This window comes from Pan troglodytes, chromosome 5 (genome assembly GCF_028858775.2).
Source record: "Pan troglodytes isolate AG18354 chromosome 5, NHGRI_mPanTro3-v2.0_pri, whole genome shotgun sequence".
NCBI lineage: Eukaryota > Metazoa > Chordata > Mammalia > Primates > Hominidae > Pan > Pan troglodytes.
The window spans coordinates 124795-148246 of NC_072403.2; the positions used below are offsets into that span (position 1 = coordinate 124795).

At 35.2% G+C, this 23452-nt stretch overlaps 1 protein-coding gene across 3 annotated transcripts in view; it reads right to left on the reverse strand.

The window, feature by feature from the left end:
• Positions 1-23452, reverse strand: part of LOC129144192 (MAM and LDL-receptor class A domain-containing protein 1-like) — a 343347-nt gene that overhangs the window by 61669 nt on the left and 258226 nt on the right. For all 3 annotated transcript variants that reach the window (XM_054685558.2, XM_054685557.2, XM_054685555.2), the window contains 2 exons: positions 17454-17551; positions 8201-8374 (listed from right to left, as the gene is read on the reverse strand). In XM_054685558.2, the coding sequence (XP_054541533.1) occupies positions 8201-8374; positions 17454-17551 (272 nt within the window). The remainder of the gene's footprint in view (positions 1-8200; positions 8375-17453; positions 17552-23452) is intronic.

Sequence of the window (23452 nt, forward strand, 5' to 3'; positions counted from 1 at the left end):
CCTCTCTGCCTTCCCCTCTCTTTCCTTTGTGAGAGCCAGCCATAAAGGAATTATCTGGCTTACTTCTCCTCAAAATAGGTCATAAGAACCTCATTTAACTGGTGTCCTACCCTATCTATACCTGGATGAAAAAAACACTACACAGAGAGGCCCATAAAGATCTTTGCTGAGTTCTCTCCAAGTTTTTACAATGAGATCATATTCTTTCTGTCCATTTGTATTTCTTCATGATTGTCCATTCATTGTTGAACTTAAGCATAAACATAGAGAGTTTTCCCTGGTCTTCAGGCCTTTGTTTTTGAAGGCCCCTATGTCACATAAAATGTTAATAAATTTGTTATTTTTTTCTTTTTAACCTCTCTTTTGTTATAGGGGTTCCAGCCATGTCCCTTGTGATGAGTGAGGAAACGGTATTACTTTTCCTCTCCTACACTTCGTATGATACATTCACTACCCTACATCATAAATGCTGTATAAGAAATAAGTATAAGATCCTAGGAGGCTCAAAGAAGACACTTCATTATTTCTGCCAATAATGAGAGTTTGGGAAAAGATTTGGTGGAGAAGAAGTAATAGTAAGCCTCCATGATACCAAATTTTGTTGGGCAAAACATTTTACCTCGAGAAACTGAGGCAGCAATCGCAGCAAAAACACAGAGATGAGAAAGTGTATGGTGTGTTTAGAAAATGTTGATGGGTGTTAACGGAGTATAAGATTTTAAGAGAACAACAAATTAATCAGATAATAGATGGAGAGGAAAATTCCATGAGTTGGTACAGCTCTATAGGAGAGAAACTAGATAGCATTTGTTAAAAAGAAAAATTGCATAGACTATAAAAATTGAGTTAATTTCTTGGCATTTATCCTAGTGAGACACTCAAAGGTATACACATGAAGGCTTGTGCAGGAATGTTTATTTCAGTGCTGGTTTTGATGACAAATGACAGGAAAGAACTTACATGTGAATGAATCAATCAATAGTGAGAAATACTATACCAGTTAAAAATAATATCTATCGCCATGTGTCATTATGGAAAGAAATTCAACATGTGTTTTGGAGTAAAAAAATTAAGTTACAGAAAAATATTATAGTATAATATTACTTAGGCTGAAAACATACAATGGTTTAGATTTCCAAGTATATGTGGTACATTTATACATATTAAGTAAATAGAAAATGGACTGGAAGTAAAAATAAACTGGTATCTAAAGATACTCAAGATAAAATCTATGGTGGGTGATGAGGGTGGTCAGCAGGGACTGTTGCTTTATTTGCAATTTTTGATATTTAATGTGATGTACATAATATTTTTTTAAGATTCTGATTAGAGATGATTTCTGTAGAATGTTAAACTAAGAAATTTAGCCTTCATTCCAGAGGCAGAAAATAACATAGGTTTTGAAGAAGGATCTTGGTAAAATATACACAAGTATTGTACTTTAGAAATATATTGTGTTTAATACCATTAAGTGACTGTGATTTTTTTGGACAGCTTAACTTTTGAAAGAGTTTTTCTATATTCATTATTATAATACATCTTGCATTGATGTCAATTAAAATAGATGTTTAATTCTTCAGACTCATTAGACAAGCATTTGTTGACCATCATATTTGAAGGTCTGTGCTACTCAGAGAAAACTGGAGAAAAAAAAAAAACGACAGTTTGAGGCACTTCTCTATGCTCCTAAAGAGGTACACGCTCACATTATTTGAATGGAATGGGTGGGCCCTGGGATGAGGTGAAGTAAAATCCTGAGGTAGTCTTTAAAATGTGGTTACATTATTTTACCTGAAGGGACCCACCAGGTTCCTTTAGATATTCATATTAAAATGGAAGGATAAATCCAACTTCAAAAGCCAAATAAAAATAATATTAGGTCATCTATATTTTGCTTGCTTACTTCTACATAGTTAAATTCATAATTATACAATTAGAAATTGTAATTCTACCATTAATTAAAATCATACGAATTTTAAAATACAAGCAATTACTTCCTTCAAAAAATGTCTGTTACACCTGTAAATAATGACCATCTCATGGTTTCAAAATCACCTTGGCTGTTCCTATTTTTTATTGCTGGTTTTAACCAAACTGATATATACATATACATATACATATATATATGTATATGTATATATATACATATACATATACATATATATGTATATATGTGTATATATGTATATATGTATATACATAACCAAACTGATATATATACACATATATGTATATATGATATATATATCACATATATGTGTAAATATACATATATTATATGATATATATATCACATATATGTATATATCATATATTATGATATATATCATATATATACGTATATACGTGTATATATGTATATATGTGTATATATGTGTATATATGTATATATATAACCAAACTGATATATACATATGCATATATGTATATATGATATATATATCACATATATGTGTATATATATCATATATATGATATATATACGTATATACACGTATATATACGTATATACGTGTATATATGTATATATACACACATACACACATATATATGTGTGTATATATATACACACATATATGTGTGTGTATTTATATACACACATAGCCACATATATATGTGTGTGTGTATATATATGTGTGTTTGTGTGTGTATATATATACATATATATATATATGTATGTATATATATATATATAAAATGTTGTGACCAATTCCCTTTCGGAACTACAGTCAGCATCAATTGGTAATCAGTAAGTGAGAAAGAGGTCACTCAGAAGAGCTGTTTCAACCACAGATGGAGGAAGAGTGAAAACCTCATTTGATAAGATTCTCAAGGTAATTGAATAATTTACATTTTAAATTGAATTAGATGACTCACTCTTCTAAAACTATTTTTTGGGATCTTGTTGATTTTTGTTTTATTCAATTATATTATTCCTTCTATGAACAAAATAATTTCTTGCTTTTAGGAACCACAAAAATTCATAAATGTTCATAATCAAGTGATTACTTTTTACAAGTGCAAAACTCAGGTGCTTTTCCAGACAAATACGCAATTAACATAGAAATCTTGTTTTCAAAAAAAATAACAGGAGCAAAAAATGAATATGAATCCAAGAGAAAATAGAGATATAGTAAGAAGGAGTAGAGAGTAGTAGGAATATATTAATTTTTGAAGAATGATGATGGTATCAATAATAAGACCAGCAGCCACCTTTTATTTAGCACTTACTATATGCCAGTCACATTCACTTGTTTTAATCCTGTGAAGATGATGCTATTTTCGTCTTATTTTAAGGTGAAAGAAACAGAAGATTAGAGAATAGAAGTAATTGGTTGAATGTCACATGTCAAGTAAGAAAAATATGTAAGCTGAGCCATTAATGATTATACTATCCTGCATCTCTCTAATGAAATAAAGAGATACCTGGGCTTTAGTGGATGCTGCAGAATAGGGCTGTCTGGAGAAACAAGATTTCATGCAGCTCTAGATTAAGCAGGCCAAGGACACAGCAACTTTACGGAGACCCGATCACCTTTTACTTTTGTGTTATGAATCTTACCCTTCACTGAATCGTCAAATAATGTCAGGAAATTGTTATTGATTTATATCATTGACTCCGATAAAGAGAGAACATGGTATCCATCATTGTGTGAAATTTCACAAAAGGTTCATTTCAAAATGAAATCTAAAATATGATACAATTACATTTTAATGGGAAGCTCGAAGAAAGTAGAGCAACTTGAAATCAATGGACTACTCAGAAAAAGTGCCACCTTGAGATACTAAAACAGCACAACAGTTGGGTGGAAAAGAAATATTAAAAGAATCTATTTGTGTGAAAAGCTGAACATAGCAAGTGAGCAGGCCAAGTTAAAACAGATTTGAAAAATACTATTAACTCTTTGACCTAAATTTGTCCAATAAACTCTCACAAGAAATAGAGGGAATATTGAAATGTCATTAATTTGCTGTTCTTACAGAGAAAACAGTAAACCTAATTCTTTGCCAGCAGGAAGAGCAAATGCCCTACCTAACTAGGGGTGCTTATTTGCTATGAAACCCAAAGCAATCTGTATTCTGTTATACTGTCTACAATTGACATCAAAAGAACCACACTGAATCAGAATTTCATGGCTAAAAGGGAACACAGAGGTCACGTGATTTGATGTCTTTCTTCTTTCCAATATTTGGACTGGATTACACTGTACTGTATAAATATGTTCAGAGCTTAGTCACGTGGAACTGAAAGCTAGACAATGACTAAGGTCACACTTAAATGATTCAGGCTACTAATCTTAAATCCTAGCCTATATCCAAGAAGACAAACTTTACATATTTGAATATTTAAAAAGCTAGATTAACTATTTGTAGGTAGAAATACTTTTTCATTTGTTGTCAATAAAAGAACAAAGTAGAACTGTACCTAGCTAGAATCCTCATGTATATTTTCATATCTTTAAAAATACACTCAGAGAAATCAGGTTAAAGCCAGCATAATATTAGCATCTTTTTTTTTTCTGCAGAGGATAAGAAATGGGATGGAGAGAGATACAAGGAAGACAAAAGTTGCATCTTCATAAGCAAACAAACTTTAACATTATAAGCAAACAAAATGTTAACATTAGTTAATCCTGAGCTGTATTTAGGTATTTGTTTCTCTCTGTTTTAACTACTAGTTAGAAATATTTAATAGTAAATATATGCAATACTCATGGATTAAATATTACCATGTATGTATCTGTGCAAGTGTATCTATTTTTATATATTGTGTATGTATAAAATCCAGACTGATTCACAGCAGAACATCAATGCAAGTCCACAGTTCCTTATCTAAAGTCTTTGGGGCCAGATGAGTTTTGAAATGTGAACAGCTCAGAGCTGAGAATGGTAACATAACACGGAGAGTGTTTATTACATGACACCCTCTGGGAGATTGGGGGCAGCACTGTTTAATCAAACCTATCATGAAATCAGCTGCCTAAAGGCCTCACAGTGGTTCAGGGCAGCTTGGGTTTTGCCTCTAAACTCATTTTTAAAAAGCTTATTGCTTTCCAAACTTAATTTTCTAAATTGCTGATTGGATATTATAGGGCTGTCATGGGCTTCTTGAGAGTGAAATGTGAGGGGATGTTTTTGTCTTATTTTTCTTTTACTCATCTGTAGTTTCCAAAATAAATGTGTGCTGTAGCCAACTCATAGGCAGATTAAGTGGGGATGCACAGAGGAAAAGTCTTAGCTTCTCTGGGGTGAATTCAATGTGACCGAGGCCTCGAAAGAACTCAGCATTGAGGCTGATTGGAGAGAAAAAGCAACACAAGGTGCTGAGCCACCAGCAGGGAGATGAAGGGAGAGGAAGGAGCAGGGCTGGGTTAGAAACTCTCACACATCCATTGCAGCCAAATCACAGAATCTAACCAAACCACTGCCCATCTACAAACTAGTTAATATGCCCCCAGATAATAAGGGATAGTCTCCATTTGCACTGCAAAGCAAAACCATTACTATATCCAAAAAGGAGAACATTAAAGAGAAAACAAAAATTGCATTCACTGAAACTCTTCAGTAATGCTGATGGGTCCATGAGAGCTTCCAGCTGAAGACAGAAATGGCATGTGTTTCAACTCATATTTCTAAATTACTTACTGCTAGAAAGAACATTCTATTTTCTTCTCAATATGTCAATTAATGACAAACTCTGAACGATCTTCTTGGTGAGTTTCATTCTAACTAAAAGCAAACCGAATGAAAACATTTTTCTATAGAATATAAATGCAGGAGGCAAAAGATCAAATTGTTCTGATTTCATTGCCCTGCTCCTTGCAATGGAGATTGACACCAAAATGATTCCATGACCAGCCTTTGTGTCAAATGCTTCCCAATTAAGAGCTGCTAGTATTCATGATGTCTTTGTCCATTAAATATGAGAATAGAATAAATTGATCTTTGAGAAGGGACGTTGGGGACCTTCACTGAGTAAATAAGCCTTTAATGATCAAGCCTAGAGTTCTGATCAAGCGGGAATTCCCTTTATAAAACAGAGAACACTAAGATTTATTGAGTGTCTACTATTTCCAGACAATATCCAAGGAATAACTACAGCAATAAAAACAGCTGAATTCTGTGTTTGTGCCAGATTTGCTTCCATGTGCTTTACAAGTATACACCATATAATCCTCACAATAACTGTATAAAGTAGAGAACAGTAATTGATTACAGTTGATGCTTATGCCCTAGTCTTCCTGCTTTCATGGGGAGGTGGTTCACTGTAGTAACATTGCTGTTACTTACCCCTCACTCCGTGGGAGGAGGAAGATTTACCTGACTGTGAAGTTAGAAGAGTAACCTGGGGGAGCTCGAGTCATCCTCTTCTCCCATTCAACACCCACTATTGGGAGCCAGCCTGTCCTCAGGAGGCATGCACACTGATATTATCTCTGGCTAAAGGTAAGAGACTTCACCTAGAGTATGAGCTCTATATTTCTCCAGCACAGTCAATTGTCCTCTGGGTAATTCTATTTATTCTAAGATCAAGCATTATTTTAAATAAGTGACTCTACATTCTAAAGCCATCTGCTCCAAAATATGTATTCTCTACCTGTTTAACCTCTATATTTATCTCAATTTGTTCAGAAATGAGGATGAGATGACCTTAAATCCCCAACTATTATCCTCACACCCCACTAATGAAAGAGGCATAGAGGGCTTCGGTAACTTCCCTATAATCATACACTTTTTTGTTTTTGTTTTTTTAAGATGGAGACTCACTCTGTTGCCCAGGCTGCAGTGCAGTGAAGCCATGTCGGCTCACTGCAACTTCCACCTCCCAGGTTCAAGTGCTTCTCCTGCCTCAGCCTCCAGGGTAGCTGGGACTACAAGCACGTGCCACCATGCCCGGCTAATTTTTTGTATTTTTTGTAGAGGTGGGGTTTCACCGTGTTACTCAGGATGGTCTTGATGTCCTGATCTCGTGATCCACCCGCCTCAGCCTCCCAAAGCGCTGGGATTACAGGCATGAGCCACCACCCCCAACCCTTTAACTTGAACCCAAGTTTCCAGAGCCCATGTTCATGGCTGCCATTTTAGCTATATTATCTTTAATATTCAGACTCCCCTGGAGTATTGCTTTTATCATCACTGGTTTTCACACATTAGGAAATTTGATGCACAAAGACAATATTTACACAGTCACTTAGCAACCAATGAGCAGAGCAGAGACTAAAACTCAGACCACTGACTCCAAAACAGTGTGCTTTCCACCATATTCCACTCCATCCAATCTAGATTCCAAAATAGCTCTTTTCAAATGTCATCCAGAAGACTTACATACAGGAAGGTAGAAATTAGAACACCCATTTGACAAGATGCAATTGCCTTCTTTTATTATTATATTTTATTAATACATAGTAGTTGTACACATTTATGGGGTAAATGTGATATTTTGATACATGCATATAATGTGTCACTATCAAATAAAGGTAATTGGGATACCATCTCCTCACACACTTCTCATTTCTTTGTGTTGGGAACGCTCCAAATCTTATCCCCTAAATATTTTGAAATACACAATAACTTGTTATAATTGCCCTACTGTGCTATCAAACACTACAGCTTATTTCTTCTATCTAACTACATTTTTTAACCATTAACAAACCTCCCTTCCTAACCTCCTCCTCCCCACCTTTCTCAGCCTCTAGTAACCACCATTCTCCTCTCTACCTCCATGAGATCAACTTTTTAGTTCCCACACATGAGTGAGAACCTGCCATATTTGTCCTTCTGTGCCTGGCTTATTTCACTTTGTATAATGTCCTCCAGTTCCCAAAGGTGGATAACATTCTCAATGTTACCAGGCAGCAGAAAGTGAGGCAATAGGATTAAAATATTACAGCCCACGTCAGACTTTTTTCACTACATCATATAATCCAATGTCTTCACTTAGAAATGATTTTAAGTTACTCTTCTCTCTGCCATCTTATTCATTTCTTATCTCCATTTTTGCTACTATTCTACACATGTCTTAAGTGCATAGTCAAAACAACCTCTCTACTCATCACAGATCATGTGTTTGATCTCTGAATGTGTTTACTTCATTAATGTTGAATAAATTCATGAGCTGCGTGTGTTATTTTGTTATCTGAAAGGATTAGCATTAAATAAGTGTCTTCTGTTGAGTTGTATTAATTTCGTATGTGCTTACCTGAAAAGGTAGAGTAGATTCTCCCGCTTCTGCAATGAGATCAATTTTTGCGTGGCTCCACTGAGATTCGGAGAATCTGATTATTTTGCCTTGCTTTTGCAAGTTTCCATCTAGAGACGTTCTTGTAAAAACTGAGAGATTTGAATGTTGAGACAAATGATACCAAAACTGCACCTGTTGAAAACATGTTTTCAATGATATAAATATTCCATTGACCTGTCTCTGGTAGTTTTTCCTATAATTTGAAATATTCCTGACCTCAGGTGATCTGCCTGCCTCGGCCTCCCAAAGTGCTGGGATTACAGGCATGAAACACCATCTCTACTAATAATACAAAAAAATTAGCCGGGTGTGGTAGTGCATGCGTGTAATCCCAGCTATTCGGAAGGCTGAGGTAGAAGAATCGCTTGAACCCAGAAGGCGGGGAGGTTGCAGTGAGCTGAGATCACGCCATTGCACTCCAGCCTGGGCAACAAGAGTGAGACTCCATCTCAAAAAACAAAACAAAACAAAACAACAACAACAAATAACAACAACAACAACAACAACAAAAAATATATATATATATATATATATATATATATATATATATATATATATATATTCCAAACAACTTCTGTGTTAAATATAATCTTCTCAATTCTCCTTTCCCCCAGATGTGTAACCCCGTCATGGGCAGTACCACTGTTTCCATGGAAGTTTCCAGAATCCTTCTCTCTGGCTTCTTACAAATATGAGAGGTACACGTTGAGACTCAACGTTACAAAATCAAGTATTACTATACAAACTTGATGTTTCAAACAAGAAAAACTTTCCTTAAAAATTATTTTCTTAGGTTAATTTTAAAAACTGTAATTAATACTTTATATCAATTTAGTCTCTGTGGTAGCATTAACAAATAACGGGGAAGCTCACAGGATACTGTTCATCAATAATTGAGCCAAGTAAGACAACGTTCTTTGAGGGTAGGGAGGCTTAATCATTTCACTTCCTATTCACCATCAATAATGACACAATCTAAAGGTTTGATGGCTTAACTACATAGTGAAGAGAATAGAGAGGATTATGCCAGGTGCTGATAGCAGTAGGCCTAACATGAAATTGCGTACTGTTATTGATTCAACCAATATTTACTGACCACTTTCTAAGTACCTGGAGCTGTGTGAGGCAAAAATTAATTCCCTCAATGTTGTCTGGATGATTCATTCTGTAAAATATGTCCACAAAACCTCCATTAAAACAAGTTCAGGTACGCTGCAGTCAAATTTTTTTGCTTCTTCTCATTATCATATAACAGGTCCTAAGGCTGTATGTTTTAAAGAAAAACCCAACATTTAAAGATGAGGTCCCACAAAAGTGGAATACTTCTCTTTAGATTCAGTGACATTTTTTCAGGTTCATTATATTTTAAATTCTTTTTTAAAAATGTTTTCCCATTCACCATTGTGCTTTTATACTGATACATGGACAGATACTAGTGTATATATAGGCAAGCCATGTATTTCACTGTTGGGACCCAATTCCAATGATGAATGTTGACCAAAAAAAATGTTTTAAATGCTTTTTTAAAAAAATTGTTCATTTTAAAACACCAAGCATCTATTTGGTACACATCTTTATCAATGTCTACTTAATTGTGATCACCTGATTTAAAAATTCTGATTGTTTATTTCATTTCAGATTTTATTACTGTGCTTACCTTAATTCACACCTTGACAGGTGAGTTAGAAACAAAAATAATGGAAATGTTTAATTAAATTCCATGGAAAGAGAGGATTCATGTTTCTCAACTGCGATTACATTTTAGATCCCTGCTGTAAGTTTCACTATGTCCCAAGCTTGTAAATATGCAAAACAGAGCTTTAAACCTAGTTGTACAAGAGATGTGCATGTCCCATCAGAATTTTGAGCTGTCAAACTGTCACTCAGTACATCACCAGTGTGAAGTTATTTTAATAGTGTATTAAGTATAAATGCCAACGGGATCCATAGTCAATGGGATAAGAGCTCAGAACTTATATTTAATTTACTTTTTTTATAGAATTTGCATTATGCAGACTTAAATTCTTAAGTTATTAAATACCAAGGAATGTTCCATTATCTTTTGAATTTTTGAGGGTGAAATCACTGAACAAAAGTTATTGATACAGCCCACAAATTTTTTTAATTCATTGTTTTTCCTTTTTACTTTTATTTTAGGTTCGGGGTACATGTGAAGATTTGTTACATAGGCAAACACGTGTCACGGGGACTTGTACAGATTATTTCATCACCCAGGTACTAAGCATTGTACCCAATAGCTATCTTTTCTGCTCCTCTACCTCCTCCACCCTCCCCCCTAAAGTAGACCCCCGTGTCTGTTGTTTCCTTCTTTGTGTTCATTGTTTTTATTATTTAGCTCCCAACTTGTAAGTGAGAACATGCGGTATTTGGTTTCCTTTTCCTGTGTTAGTTTGCTAAGGATAATGGCCTCCAGCTCCATCCATGTTCCCACAAAAGACATGATCTTGTTCTTTTTTTATGGCTGCATATTCCGCAGTACATATGTACCACTCTTTCTTTATCCAATCTGTCATTGATGGGCATCTAGGTTGATTCCATATCCTTGCTATTGTAAATAGCGCTGCAATGACCATTCACATACATGTGAATGTATCTTTATGATAGAATGATGTCTTTTTTTTTTTTTTTAGACAGGGTTTCACTCCAGTTGTTCAGGCTGGAGTGCAGTGGCATGATCACGGCTCACTGCAGCCTCAAACTCCTGAGCTCAGGTAATTCTCCCACCTCAGCCTTCTCAGTAATTGGGACTACAGGCTTGCACCACCACACCCAGCTAATTTTTTTTTTAATTTTTAGTAGAGATGAGGGTTTCACCATGTTACCCAGACTGGTCTTAAACTCCTGGACTCAAGCACTCCACCCACCTCAGCTGCCCAAAGTACTGGGATTACAGGCATGAGCCACTGCACCTGACCTACAGTAGAAAAATTTCTAGTACTGTAGGTATATGTACCCAGTAATGGGATTGCTGGGTGGAATAGTAGCTCTGCTTTTAGCTCTTTGCGGAGTTGCCATACTGCTTTCTGCAATGGTTGAACTAATCTACACTCCTATCAACAGTGTATAAGCATACTTTTTTCTCCACAACCTTGCCGGCATGTTATTTTTTGACATTTTAATAATGGCCATTCTGACTGGTGTGAGATGATATCTCATTGTGGTTTTGATTTGAATTTCTCCAATGATCAATTTTAAGTTATTGATACAAGCTGTGACTTCACATAAGTAGTACTCAAGTATGGAAACTCTGTGCCTCTCAACCTGGTACATGCCAGTAGCAGAACACTAAACCTTAAACTCCAAATCATGAAACGTGTCATAAATTCCTCACAGAACTTATTATAGTAATTTGTATTTTCTAAGTATTCAGTTAATTGCATTAAAAAAAGAAGAAAGAAATGAGAAGACTGTCAGTAAATGCTTATAAACATTCAGAAATATATATAGAGAAAGTAACAGAGAGAGAGAGAGAGAGGAAAGAGAGGAAGAAAGATAATCTATTCTATGTCAAAAAAATGTATAAGGCATTACAGGTCTTTAGGGACCTTTGAGTCTTTTGGAGGAAGAGTGGCAAAAGAAAATGAACATTTAATTATAATGAGCATAACTACAAAATTGTGAAAATAGTGTGGCTGTTAAATTTAAATTAATTAAAATTAAACAAAGTGAAAAATTCATTTTCTCAGTTATGGTTTTGTTTTTGTTGTTGTTGTTGTTGTTCTTGAGACAGAGTTTCACTCTGTTGCCCAGGCTGGAGTGCAGTGGCATGATCACGGCTCACTGCAGCCTCCACTTCCTGGGTTCAAGTGATTCTCCTGCCTCAGCCTCCAGAGTAGCTGGGACTACAGGCACGTGCCACCACACCCAGCTAATTTTTGTATTTTTAGTAGCGATGGGGTTTTACCATGTTGGCCAGGATGATCTCGATCTCCTGACCTTGTGATCCGCCTGCCTCAGCCTCCCAAAGTGCTGGGATTACAGGCCAGAGCCACTGCGCCCGGCCTCTCAGTTGTTTTAAGTGCTCAATAGCTCTATGTAGCCAGTAGCTACTATACTTAACATAGGGAACATTGTCCATCATCCCAGAATGTTGCATGAAACAGGTCTGCAAAGCATGTACGTGAAAATTACACCAAACATTCAAATTTTATTTACTACTTGATCATTTTTAAAGGAAATTTTCTTGATGCATGCCTGCTTCATTCAAAACAAGTTAAGTAAAATGTTAATAAAAAGGGCTTGCTTTTATTTTTATTGGGTCTCCACTAAGGCAGATTTTATATATAGTATGACTATTCAAGACTTTGAATCACTGCATTCAAGAGAATTTCATGTGGTTAAAAAAGTTTCCAACAAACAGTTCTTTCTGAATATTGAAGATAAAAATGGAAGCTCCAATTATTTCATTTTTAATTGTATCCTTATGATTTTAAATTATTTCTATTTTTAAAAAAATATATATGTATACATTAAATCATATATTTTACTACCAAAGGAAGGAACATCTGGTGATTTACACCAGTTACTGCATATGGATGAGTACCTAAGCTGGAGAGGGGGTGATAGTCTTAGTTCCATTGGCTCTCGTGTCTGTACAGTGCCTCTGGGACCTTGGGCTCTCTGATACTTCAGTCTGGGACACCCAAGATCATGATTCCGAGGTTCAAAATGAATTCTTCCTTATTTTTCTGTTTTCTTTCTTTCTTTTTTTTTAATTTTGATCATCTCCTGTTGAAACCCTCCTCTTCAAATTTCCTGCCAATTTTCTCAACTTCCCTATGGACTTTGTTCTAATTCCTTCTCAATCTCAGAGCTCCTTGGTCAGATCTTCATGGCCATTCTCGATTTTACTCCAAACCCTCAGCCACCTCTGCCTTCTCTGCTTCACATCAGACCCCTTATGCCTTCCTCAGTCTGCTTATTGCCACACTTGCTGCACCTTTATAAGATCTAGAATACGAAGATACAGAAGGACAAGAATAGCCAAAAAAGCAAAATAAATAAATGGGAGAAAAGAAAAAAAAACAAGCTAAGATATCTATAGCTCCTCAAAATTCAGCTGGGAATAAGTATATATTGAAAGAGGGGATCATTCATCACATACATAAACACACAGACACACACACACATCCCTCACCATTACCATAGTGATTTTTATTGCTCCTAGTCAGTTATGCTTTTTCCTGGGCATTCTTTTCCTGAACAAGCTTGTGTTGAGGTTTAGAATCTTCAATAAAACAGAATCTGTTTTTCCCGTTTAAATGATTAATCTTTATGTGCTTTGATATACAGATTGGAGAGAGTACCTGCTTGCCGTTTCCTCTGTAGACTGTTGCTTCCTCTAGAATCCATCAGCTATTCTAACATTGATCTTTGGATTAAACACAATGACCAGGGAATAGAGCACAACTGCACCATTGCAGGACATGACCCAAAATTACTTTTTTTCTAAGTTGTTCTTTGACTCCAGTTCATTGTCCTACTTTGGGGACATTGTAAGACATGGCCTTTTAAAACTCTTTGAGAGAGATTTGTAGAGTGTTATTATTATACTGGACTCACCCTCTTGTAGTTTGCAGCATTTTACACTGAATTGCTGTCAGTATCCCCCACTAAACAACATTTTGTTAGAGCAAGCATGTGTTTAGGTTGTTGTCATTATATTCCCTGCATTGAGGACAGTGATCAACACACAGTAGATAAGCAATATATATGTGTTGAATCGTAGGTATAATGTTTACTTTGGTAATATAGCAAGCACTCGGGAGAAGTCTCAGAAGAACTATTTTCAGTTTTGTTTATTTCTCTTTACTTCCTTGAATCTGAACCACATGTGGCCCTCTCTGCATTGGCAGACCCAAATGTGTAGGCTGGCCCTCATAAACTTTACTTTGGGATCCAACCTATCTCTGGTTTCAACTACCTTTGTCCTGACTTTCTCATTCATATTTGTAAAACAATCTATGAATTATCTTTTACTGAAGGAATATTAATGTACTTGCAAAACAAGTTGGAGAATTAAAAACAAAAGAAAGATCAATAGATGAACATACAAACTAACTTTGAAAGCAAAAGCTTCATATTATCCATCTTCCTGTATTTAATTGTGAAGTCCTAAAAGTAAGAGATTATGTTACTTACACAGTAACTCAAATATGAAAACTCAGAAAATATTAGTACCCACATTAATCCCCTTCATACTTTACGTTTCCTAGTTAATTGTAAACACTAACAGCATTTCAACAGCAGTAAGATAGAATAGCTTTGGGCTCCCTCGTGTTCTGTTTGTCCTATCTTGTATTTCAAAGAAAAATGCCAATTTTCCACTAGTGGCTGAAAGGACTTTTGAAGCATAAATTAAAGTCCGCATCTTGAACAATGATTAGCTGCAAGAACAATTGTCCATGCTGATGGCATGTGTTGGCCACATATAAAGTACAAGGTAATCCATGCAAAATGGCCCTAAAATCGTGCTGTTAGAAATGGCAACTCACGAGAAAGCTCAAGTTGCTTTAAATTCCTTTCAAAAAAAGAAAAAATTCTTAACTGTATTAGTCTGCTAGGATTATGTAGGAAAAAAAACCATATAATTTCAGAAAATGAAGGCTTTAATCATATCAAAGTACCCCACACTGGTTATCTCACTGCTTGACTCTACTACCTTATAATGAAGAACATTGGTTCCATGAAAGCACTATTATTAATACGTTCCAATTCAGAGGATTGGCTAGATTTTCCAGTTACCCAAGAAGGTAAGAATTTGTTTTGTTTGCTTATTCTGTAACTTTTATGTAAGAAAATATCGACCGGGTGCGGTGGCTCATGCCTGTAATCCCAGCACTTTGGGAGGCCAAGGCGGGTGAATCACGAGGTCAGGAGATCGAGACCATCCTGGCTAACATGGTGAAACCCCGACTCTCCTAAAAATACAAAAAATTAGCCAGGAGTGGTGGTGGGCACCTGTAGTCCCAGCTACTCAGGAGGCTGCGGCAGGAGCTTGCAGTGAGCCCAGATTGCGCCACTGCACTCCAGCCTGGGCGACAGAGTGAGACTCTGTCTCAGGAAAAAAAAAAAAAAAAGAAGAAAGAAACAAAAAGAATATATCACATATTGCCACAAACTTATTAAAAAAATTCATATTATAGTCTTAGAAAAATCCGGAGAACCTTAGCTACGTGTATCTCAGACTATCAATAACATTCTCCTACAGTCTACTCCTACTTCCTAAACTGGAAAGCATTACAAAGTAACTCAAATATCCTTCCTGCTAACTCAAAGACTCCTAAAATTCAAGCACATAGAGAAAAGCGTGAAAAACAAATATCTATTCTGGCAGTCTGCAGTGGCGCCTTGAAACAGTCTCAGTTTTTCAAAAACCAAGGCAAACCATTAAGTCAGTATCCATAGCCTTTAGAGATCGAAGCCTTGGTTTTGAGATAAACTACCAAGCACCCAAAATGTCCATGACAGCATTTTCACTGAGACCCCACCTAAATAACACCCCAACCCCAACTAAGTTACCAATTTAAGCAAAAATTAAGTGTCCTCAAGTGGAAACAATGATAAACTGAAACTCAATCCCAGTGACCACAAATCAATGGCTATCAGGAAGCAAACAATGATGGGAAAGGTAGATTACATTTTAAAATCATATACATGCATATGATTTCTCAGTGACTCTAGGTGAGTCATAGGAATTTCTAATACACTCTTAATATCTTCAAATTTCTGTAAAGCAGGCAGAATTAACACATCATATTCCTTTACATTCAATTTTTTCTATATATCTAACATTTGTGATCTCATCACTTTAATGTATGACCTTGAATTAAATCTAAGTTAGCTTGTACTTTCAAAGAAGAAGTGCTTCTGGAGTTTCCCCTCAAAAAAAAAAAAAACACTCTGTATCTATCTTTCTCTTTTTCTGTCTATCTTATAGGATTTAATTAAAATAAAGAGGTGGGAATGGGTAAAAGGCATTTGGATAAAATGGAAATGGAGACCAGGCATTTGCTTTAATTCTTATTCTCACAAAGAAATGGGAAGGAAAAAAAAAAACAAAAGAAAGGAAAAGAAAGTATCTTTAGGACTTTAAAAGAATGTATCTATGGACACCACTATTAAGAACTCAGGGCACTCCCACTTAGACTTATACCAAACTGAAAGTATAATTAGGTTTATACCTCGGAATAATATGTCATTTATCACCAGGAATGCCCAAGTAAACTGCTCTAACACTATACTTACAGGCAATGAATTTACTGTGTGGCACTATTGATCTCTTCATTATTTTCTGATAAGTAAAGACGAAAAAATTAGCTGAAATCCTAAGGGCCGAGAGGCATGTTGGAGCTCTCAAAAGGACTGAAAATAAGACAAGCTGAATACAGACCTCTGATTTAGGTGTTACTTTTATGGAAAGCAAAGGAATTATGTTTACTGAATTAACATTATATTTGGTACATATATACCAATGTTTGGTACAAACATTGTTTACCTACTATGTACCAAATATTTTGCCAGGTGCTTTATTAAATCACATTTTAATCCTTGACATTATTCCATATAATCGTGTATGCTTCCAATGTAAACGCTGACATTTAATCCATATAATCATGTATGTTTCTGGTGTAGACACTGAGTCTCAAAAGGAATATACAATTTGTCTGAGCCACAGTTAGAAAGTGGCAAAAGAGACTTGAACCAAATCTAACTAGTCCATCCTCTCTAATATGCTGCTGAAATAAAATGGATATTTCACTCCTTAGTTTGTGTTTGCCTGGCACCAGAGGACTCATTTAAAAAACTCAAATTTCAGTAAATATAATCATTTCCATTTGTCTTTGTTTCAACAAACACTTATTTAACTGACTTTATTTTTCTCAATGTACATTGTTGGCCAAAAATTTTGGCAACACGTATCCACAGCTTTAGATTATTGAAATGACTGTGTGAAAAGAATATAAAATAACAGAAAGCTTTAATAGCCCTCAAAAGAATGGTGCCAGTTATGTGTTACAAATGGTCTTCTAGAAGGACATAGCATTTTGTGTTGAAATAGCGCATGTAAATCTCTTAATTCATTATTAAAGTGCTAGTAAAACATGGCGGGCATTTACTAGCAGAGTAACCCAAGCTCAGCGATTTACAACCACAGAATGGCCAGTGGAAATTCAGAACAGTTGATTACCTGACATGGGGTAGAGGCAGTGAGCAATTTTGTAAGAACAGGACTTCCAAGCTTGGCCACCCCGGGGGGGCGCTGTGCCTCCAAATAAATAAACGATCCTGCAAAAACAAAGGGAAAGTCATACGGATGCAAGTTCTCTTACACACTTAGCTGTTCTTTGCTCCACAATCTTATCCTTGCACATGCTAAACTATCAATTAGATAAAGAAAAGTACATTTTTTACATATTTACTATTATGGTTTGTAGATAACAAATAGCATTTATACCGGTATAACATTAAATACCTAAAATAACATTTAATCAATTAAAACAAGCTCTTGATCCAAATCACCTAAACAAACATTTCTGTTGGCTTCATTTATGTCATAGTGTTTGACATCAAATTAAATGAAGCTTCTAAGCTGACAATTAGATATTCAACACGCCCTTATGAAATACCCACAAGAGCTTTATTTTTTAGTTTCTTCACAAAGTACCGAAGGATATGAGCTTATGGAATGAATTTTAGTTTCTCCCGGGTCTTACGTGTTTGACATTGTTGTCTGTGCTAGAGGGGATCAAAGCTTAATTAAAGATCTAATCTGAACATTAACAAAATCACCACTTTTAGATTTTAACTACGACGGATGTGCTCATGGCAAATGTGCAGGGGATAACATCTCTCAGCAGCTTAAAAGATCACAGGTTCAGAGCTGCTGTCTGGGGTAGTTTCATTGAATATTGAAGACTTACAAGGAAGGCTATACCCAACAATGTCAAGGTCTGATACTGCCCTTTGATAATCACAGTGATAGGCAATTTGGAAAACCAACTATTTTCATTGGAAAATACCGTATTCAGAGAGTGATTTTCCTAGATACAAGTCAATGCCGACTGCACACAAAGGAAAGGATTTAGAATTAGAATGTATTATTTTATAGACTCCATCACATGTTTAACCAAACAACCAAGGATGTGAGTCAGCAGTGTCATCTTTGAGTGGGAAAAATAGAACCCAGTTTATATTGTTTTTAAATCTCAAAACCTACTTGGAAAGATAAAGTTTACTGTCCCCAAATTCCAAATTACAGGTAATGGAAACAGTGCATGCGAGCAAGTTCATTAAATTCTCTATGCTTCACCTAAAAAGGAAAAGAATGGGAAAAGTTGATTTTGAAAAATTCTTCCACCTAAAAATGCTCAGGTTTAGGTAAAATTCAAATGAATATTTTTAAAAAGATGATCAAAATTCTAAAAACAAATGAACCGATATTCAAAGACCTTACTCCTCCAGTCATTCAAAAGAATATACACAATTTCAAACAAGCTGGTTAATGAAGGTGAGAACATGTACACATTAAGACGCCAAAATCTAAATGAAGCAAAAGGCCTGAATAAATCGTTTAGACAACAAAAGTAACTGAAAAAGTAATGAAAAGAAAATCTAGGGAGAAATGTATGGTCCCACATCTGAGTTAAATTTAATTTTCTTTTCTTTTCTTTTTTTTTTTCCTGAGACAGGGTCTGGCTCTGTCACCTAGGCTAGAGTGCAGTAGCATGATTGTGGCTCACTGCTGCCTGGAACTCCTGGGTTCAAACAATCCTCCAGCTTCAGCCTCCCGCTGGGTGTACAGGAGCACACTACCACATACATTTTAAATTTTTTTGTAGGGGCAGAGTCTCAAACTCCTGGCCTCAAGCAATCCTCCTGCCTTGGGCCTTCAAAGTGCTGGGATTTCAGGCATGAGCCACTGCATCTGGCTCCCTATTTAATTTTTAAAAAACAAATATTTGCAACATTATTCGAGAAACCTCAGATCTTAGAAAAATATGGAGAGCTCCCTGATTCATATTAGGTTGCCAGAATATCTTTAATTTTTAATAAAATGGATGAAAATAGGACAAAATTTAAAACTCTAGAGAGCAATCTCACTTGTGAGCATAGGAACAAATATTCTAATTAAAATGATGTCGAATAAATTTGAAATTGTTATCCAAAAATAGTGTGTCTTGATTAATCTGAGCCTTCCAAGAATGTAGGTTTGGTTTAATTTAGGAGCTCGGTCTCCATATTCAGTTACAACAACAAATGAAAGTGTCAAGTCATAGAATCCTATCTAAATGTTGAAAAGACTATGAAAAACCAGTGAACAATTTCAAGTCACAAATCTTAATAAAATAAAAGGAAATAATTAAATAAAGACTAGTGAACAACCTCAAAATAAATAGCATTCTAAATGGCAAATGATAAAACAATATTAATTAAAATGGGAAATGACATATTTCTGTCACAACTATCAATTAGAGATAATATTAGGCAATATTTATAATCTTAGACTAATATTATCTTAAAGGTCTGGTGAGTGTAGAAGTCAAGGAAATAAAATATCTCGTAGACATTATAGAAAAAGAGAAGTAAATTTCCCATGTTTTACCAATAATATAATTGTAAAAATAGAAAGCCAAAGTATTCCATTTTTTATAATTATAGTATCATTTAGAAAATTTGGTAAGCTAAATGGAAACAGATATATTACACAATTACTTATCTTATCTTAGCAGTAAGTTTCCAGATACATAAACAGCAAGAAATGTCCAACTCCTGATAGCAAAATTAATTTTTTTAATGTAGGAATAAATTTAACAGAAAAGGGACACGATTTATATGAAGAACATTACAAAACTTTGTGAAAGACTGCAAACTCTCTGGTTAGATGAAAAGAGATAACATGTTTCTAGATGGAAAGATGATAGAATTAAAATATGAAGTTACTGACCATTGATTTGGAAGCTAAATGCTATCCTATGATAATTTTAACCAAATATTTATAAAGTTGACAATATTGCGTTAAAATTAATATGTGCAGGTAAGGGGTATAGAGAGTCTAAACTCTGACCACAAGCCCAGGGACTTCTAGGAACACGTCCCTTGATTTATCTTCCTATCAGCCTGCTCTAAACAATGAGCCAAGTTAGAGAAATGTGGAATTTACCAGTTTTATTCCTGGTCATGGCAAGGAGTTTACTTCTGGTAATCAGAATTGTTTATTGTAAAACTCTTACACACCCACATACCCCAGAGTGGCTATGTGACCAGCACAATATAAAAATTAAAGGACAGAGTGAATAGTCTCCCTGGGTTAAAGTGTTCACATCTGGCTCGACCTCACCTTCTGCAAAACAGGTACCTTGTTAATGCACTGGCCTAGAAGTAACACCTTACATGTCTTAAGAACGTGAGAGGCCAGTCTCTATAACTTTCACAAATGCAAAAGTTATAAACAAGCATTACCATATAGAATAAAGAAATGAATAATAAATAAAATTACTCCAGTTAGGTTTGGTTCAGGAGTGCAAGAGGGGTTTAATATTTAAAAAATCAATTTACCTTACAGACAAAAAAGATAATCTGACAATCATATCATAATAGATGCTGAAAAATACTGAAAACTTTCAACATACATTCAATTTCTTAAATTTTTAAAAAGCACACTCTTGAATAGAAGGGAACATTTTTATCTGATAAAGAATACAATTTTTCAGTAAGCATGGCACTTAAGGTTCAACTATTGACAACTTTTCCTCTGAGAGAGAAATAAGACAAGTCTAGCAGCTACCACCAGTTCTATTCAACACATTCTAGAAATTCTGCCCAGTACATAAAACAACAAAAGGAAGATAGAACTGTTAATATTTAGAAAAAAGGAAATAAAATTGCCATTATTTGCAGACAAAATAATTGTGATCCTAGAAAATAAAATATATATGTATAAGTTCCTAGCTATGATAAATAAAATTAGCAAGGCCACTGGATACAAGGTCAATATTTTCTATAAAAATGCATTTCTATATGTCAGCAATAATCAAAATCAGAAGTTCTTTAAAAGTAACACAAAAACCTAGGAAAATACTAGCAAAAGATTTTCAAAATCTCTACCCCGAAAGCTGTAAAATATTACTTAGTAAAATTAAAGAATCCAAATAAATTGAGACATTGGAAACATTTGAAAAAAATATTTTTCAGTTAAATGCAAATAAATATTACATATGAGAAATCGTTGTACACCCATTAATTGGCAATTTTTATAGAGAATTATAATGCCTCTTGCTGGTAGGAAAATAGGAAAAAGTAGTCCCATTTTGTCACTAAAAATTGAAGTATTAAGTTTTAGGGTAAATGAATCTATAAATGTTTATTGAAAATATAAATACATATCTTGCTTAAAAAATATAGAAGGCTCACTCCTAGTTATTATCTATTGCATAAAATCGAAAGTATCCTACAGGAGGAAATGTGTACAAGAATAAATTTGAAACATCGTCATGATATTGATGTCACTGGATAGGGGAATAGCTAGATACATTATGGTATATCCAAATCAAATAAATTTAGCCAAATAAACAAACATGAATCCAGTATCACAGACTGGGTTTTATCTTCTGTCTTAAACGAGCAAAAGAAAAATATTAGAAAAAAAGCATATTTAGCATGGACTGTCAAATATAGGACAATGGGAATGTAAGATAGTGATAGATCACAGGATAGTGATCTCTGAGAGAGGGGAAACAAATGAGTTAAGTCCTGTAATTCCCACAGCTTACTGCCTAGACAGAGTTTCCAGGTGCCTGTGCAGAGGGGAAACACAGGAGTGTGGTAGTCTCCTCAAGTTGAAACAGATAGAGTCGGTGCTTTGGGGAGACCCACATGGGTAGAATTCATAAGACAGAGTGCCAGCTGCCCCTTTCAGGTACTGGAGCTTTGAAAAGACAGCAAGCTCCCGAGATCTGCAGACAGTCCCCCCTAAATTGCCATGTAAGGACCGATCGTGTGCATGGATTGGAGAAAACTACCTGAGTCTGGGGGTAAAAACACCTGAAATGAATAGCTGGAACATTTCCCGAAGGTCACAGAAAGTCAGGAATGGTAGAGTTCTCTCACCAACCAGAGTGCAAAAACAAAAACAAAAACAAAAACAAAAACAGACATAGGCATTGGATAGAGAACTCAAACCAAATAAACACTTATGTCCAGACAAAAACACGTATGCAAATTTAATGGTGTTTTTACTCATATTTGACAATATTTGGAAACAATCTAAGTGTCCTTCAGCTGGTTAGTGGATAAATGAAATGTAGCTCATCCACACAATGGACCCAACGATTCAGCAGTGAAAAAGGAAGGAATTGTGGCTGAAGCCAGCGACATGGATGAGTCTCAAGTCCTTTATGCTAATTGAAAGAAGGCAGAATCAAAATGCTACATATGATATGATTCCATTTTCAAGACATTCTGGAACAGGCATACACTAGGGCTAGAAATCAGATCATTGGTGTCAGTGGTGGGAGGTGGGAGAATTATTGAGTACATAATGGCACAGAACAATGTGTTGGGCAGGAATAGAATTGTTTTATATCTTCATTTTTGTGATGGTTACACAATTGTGTATGTATGTCAGAACTCAGTGAACTGTACACTAAAATGGTTGAAGTTTACATTTAACCAATACTTTATCATAAAAAATGAAAAAAAAATAGATAGTATTTGATGACTTGGAGCAACTGCCATAAGCTATCTTTAGTAAGAAGATAGGGACAATAGTTACAAGATAATATATTTCTTAAAAAACAAACAATCACAGAAACACATATAATTTTGAATATGTATGTATCTACTATATATATATATATCTGTGTGTGACTATATGAACATAGATAAAAGTGGAACATAATTAACATGAGTTGCCTATTTCGATGGAAATTTAACAGAGTAGGAATAGGAAGGTAGAAACGAAGCAAAAAAGACAGGAAGGAAATTCGAGGCTTAATTACACACATACACACAAAAACTACATAATATCAACATATCCAGCCTGGTCAACACGGTGAAACCTCTGGCTCTACTAAAAATACAAAAACAAAAAACCAGCTGGGCGTGGTGGTGTGCACCTGTAGTCCCAGCTACTTGGGAGGAAAAGGCAGGAGAATTGCTTGAACCTGGGAGGTGGAGTTTGCAGTGAGC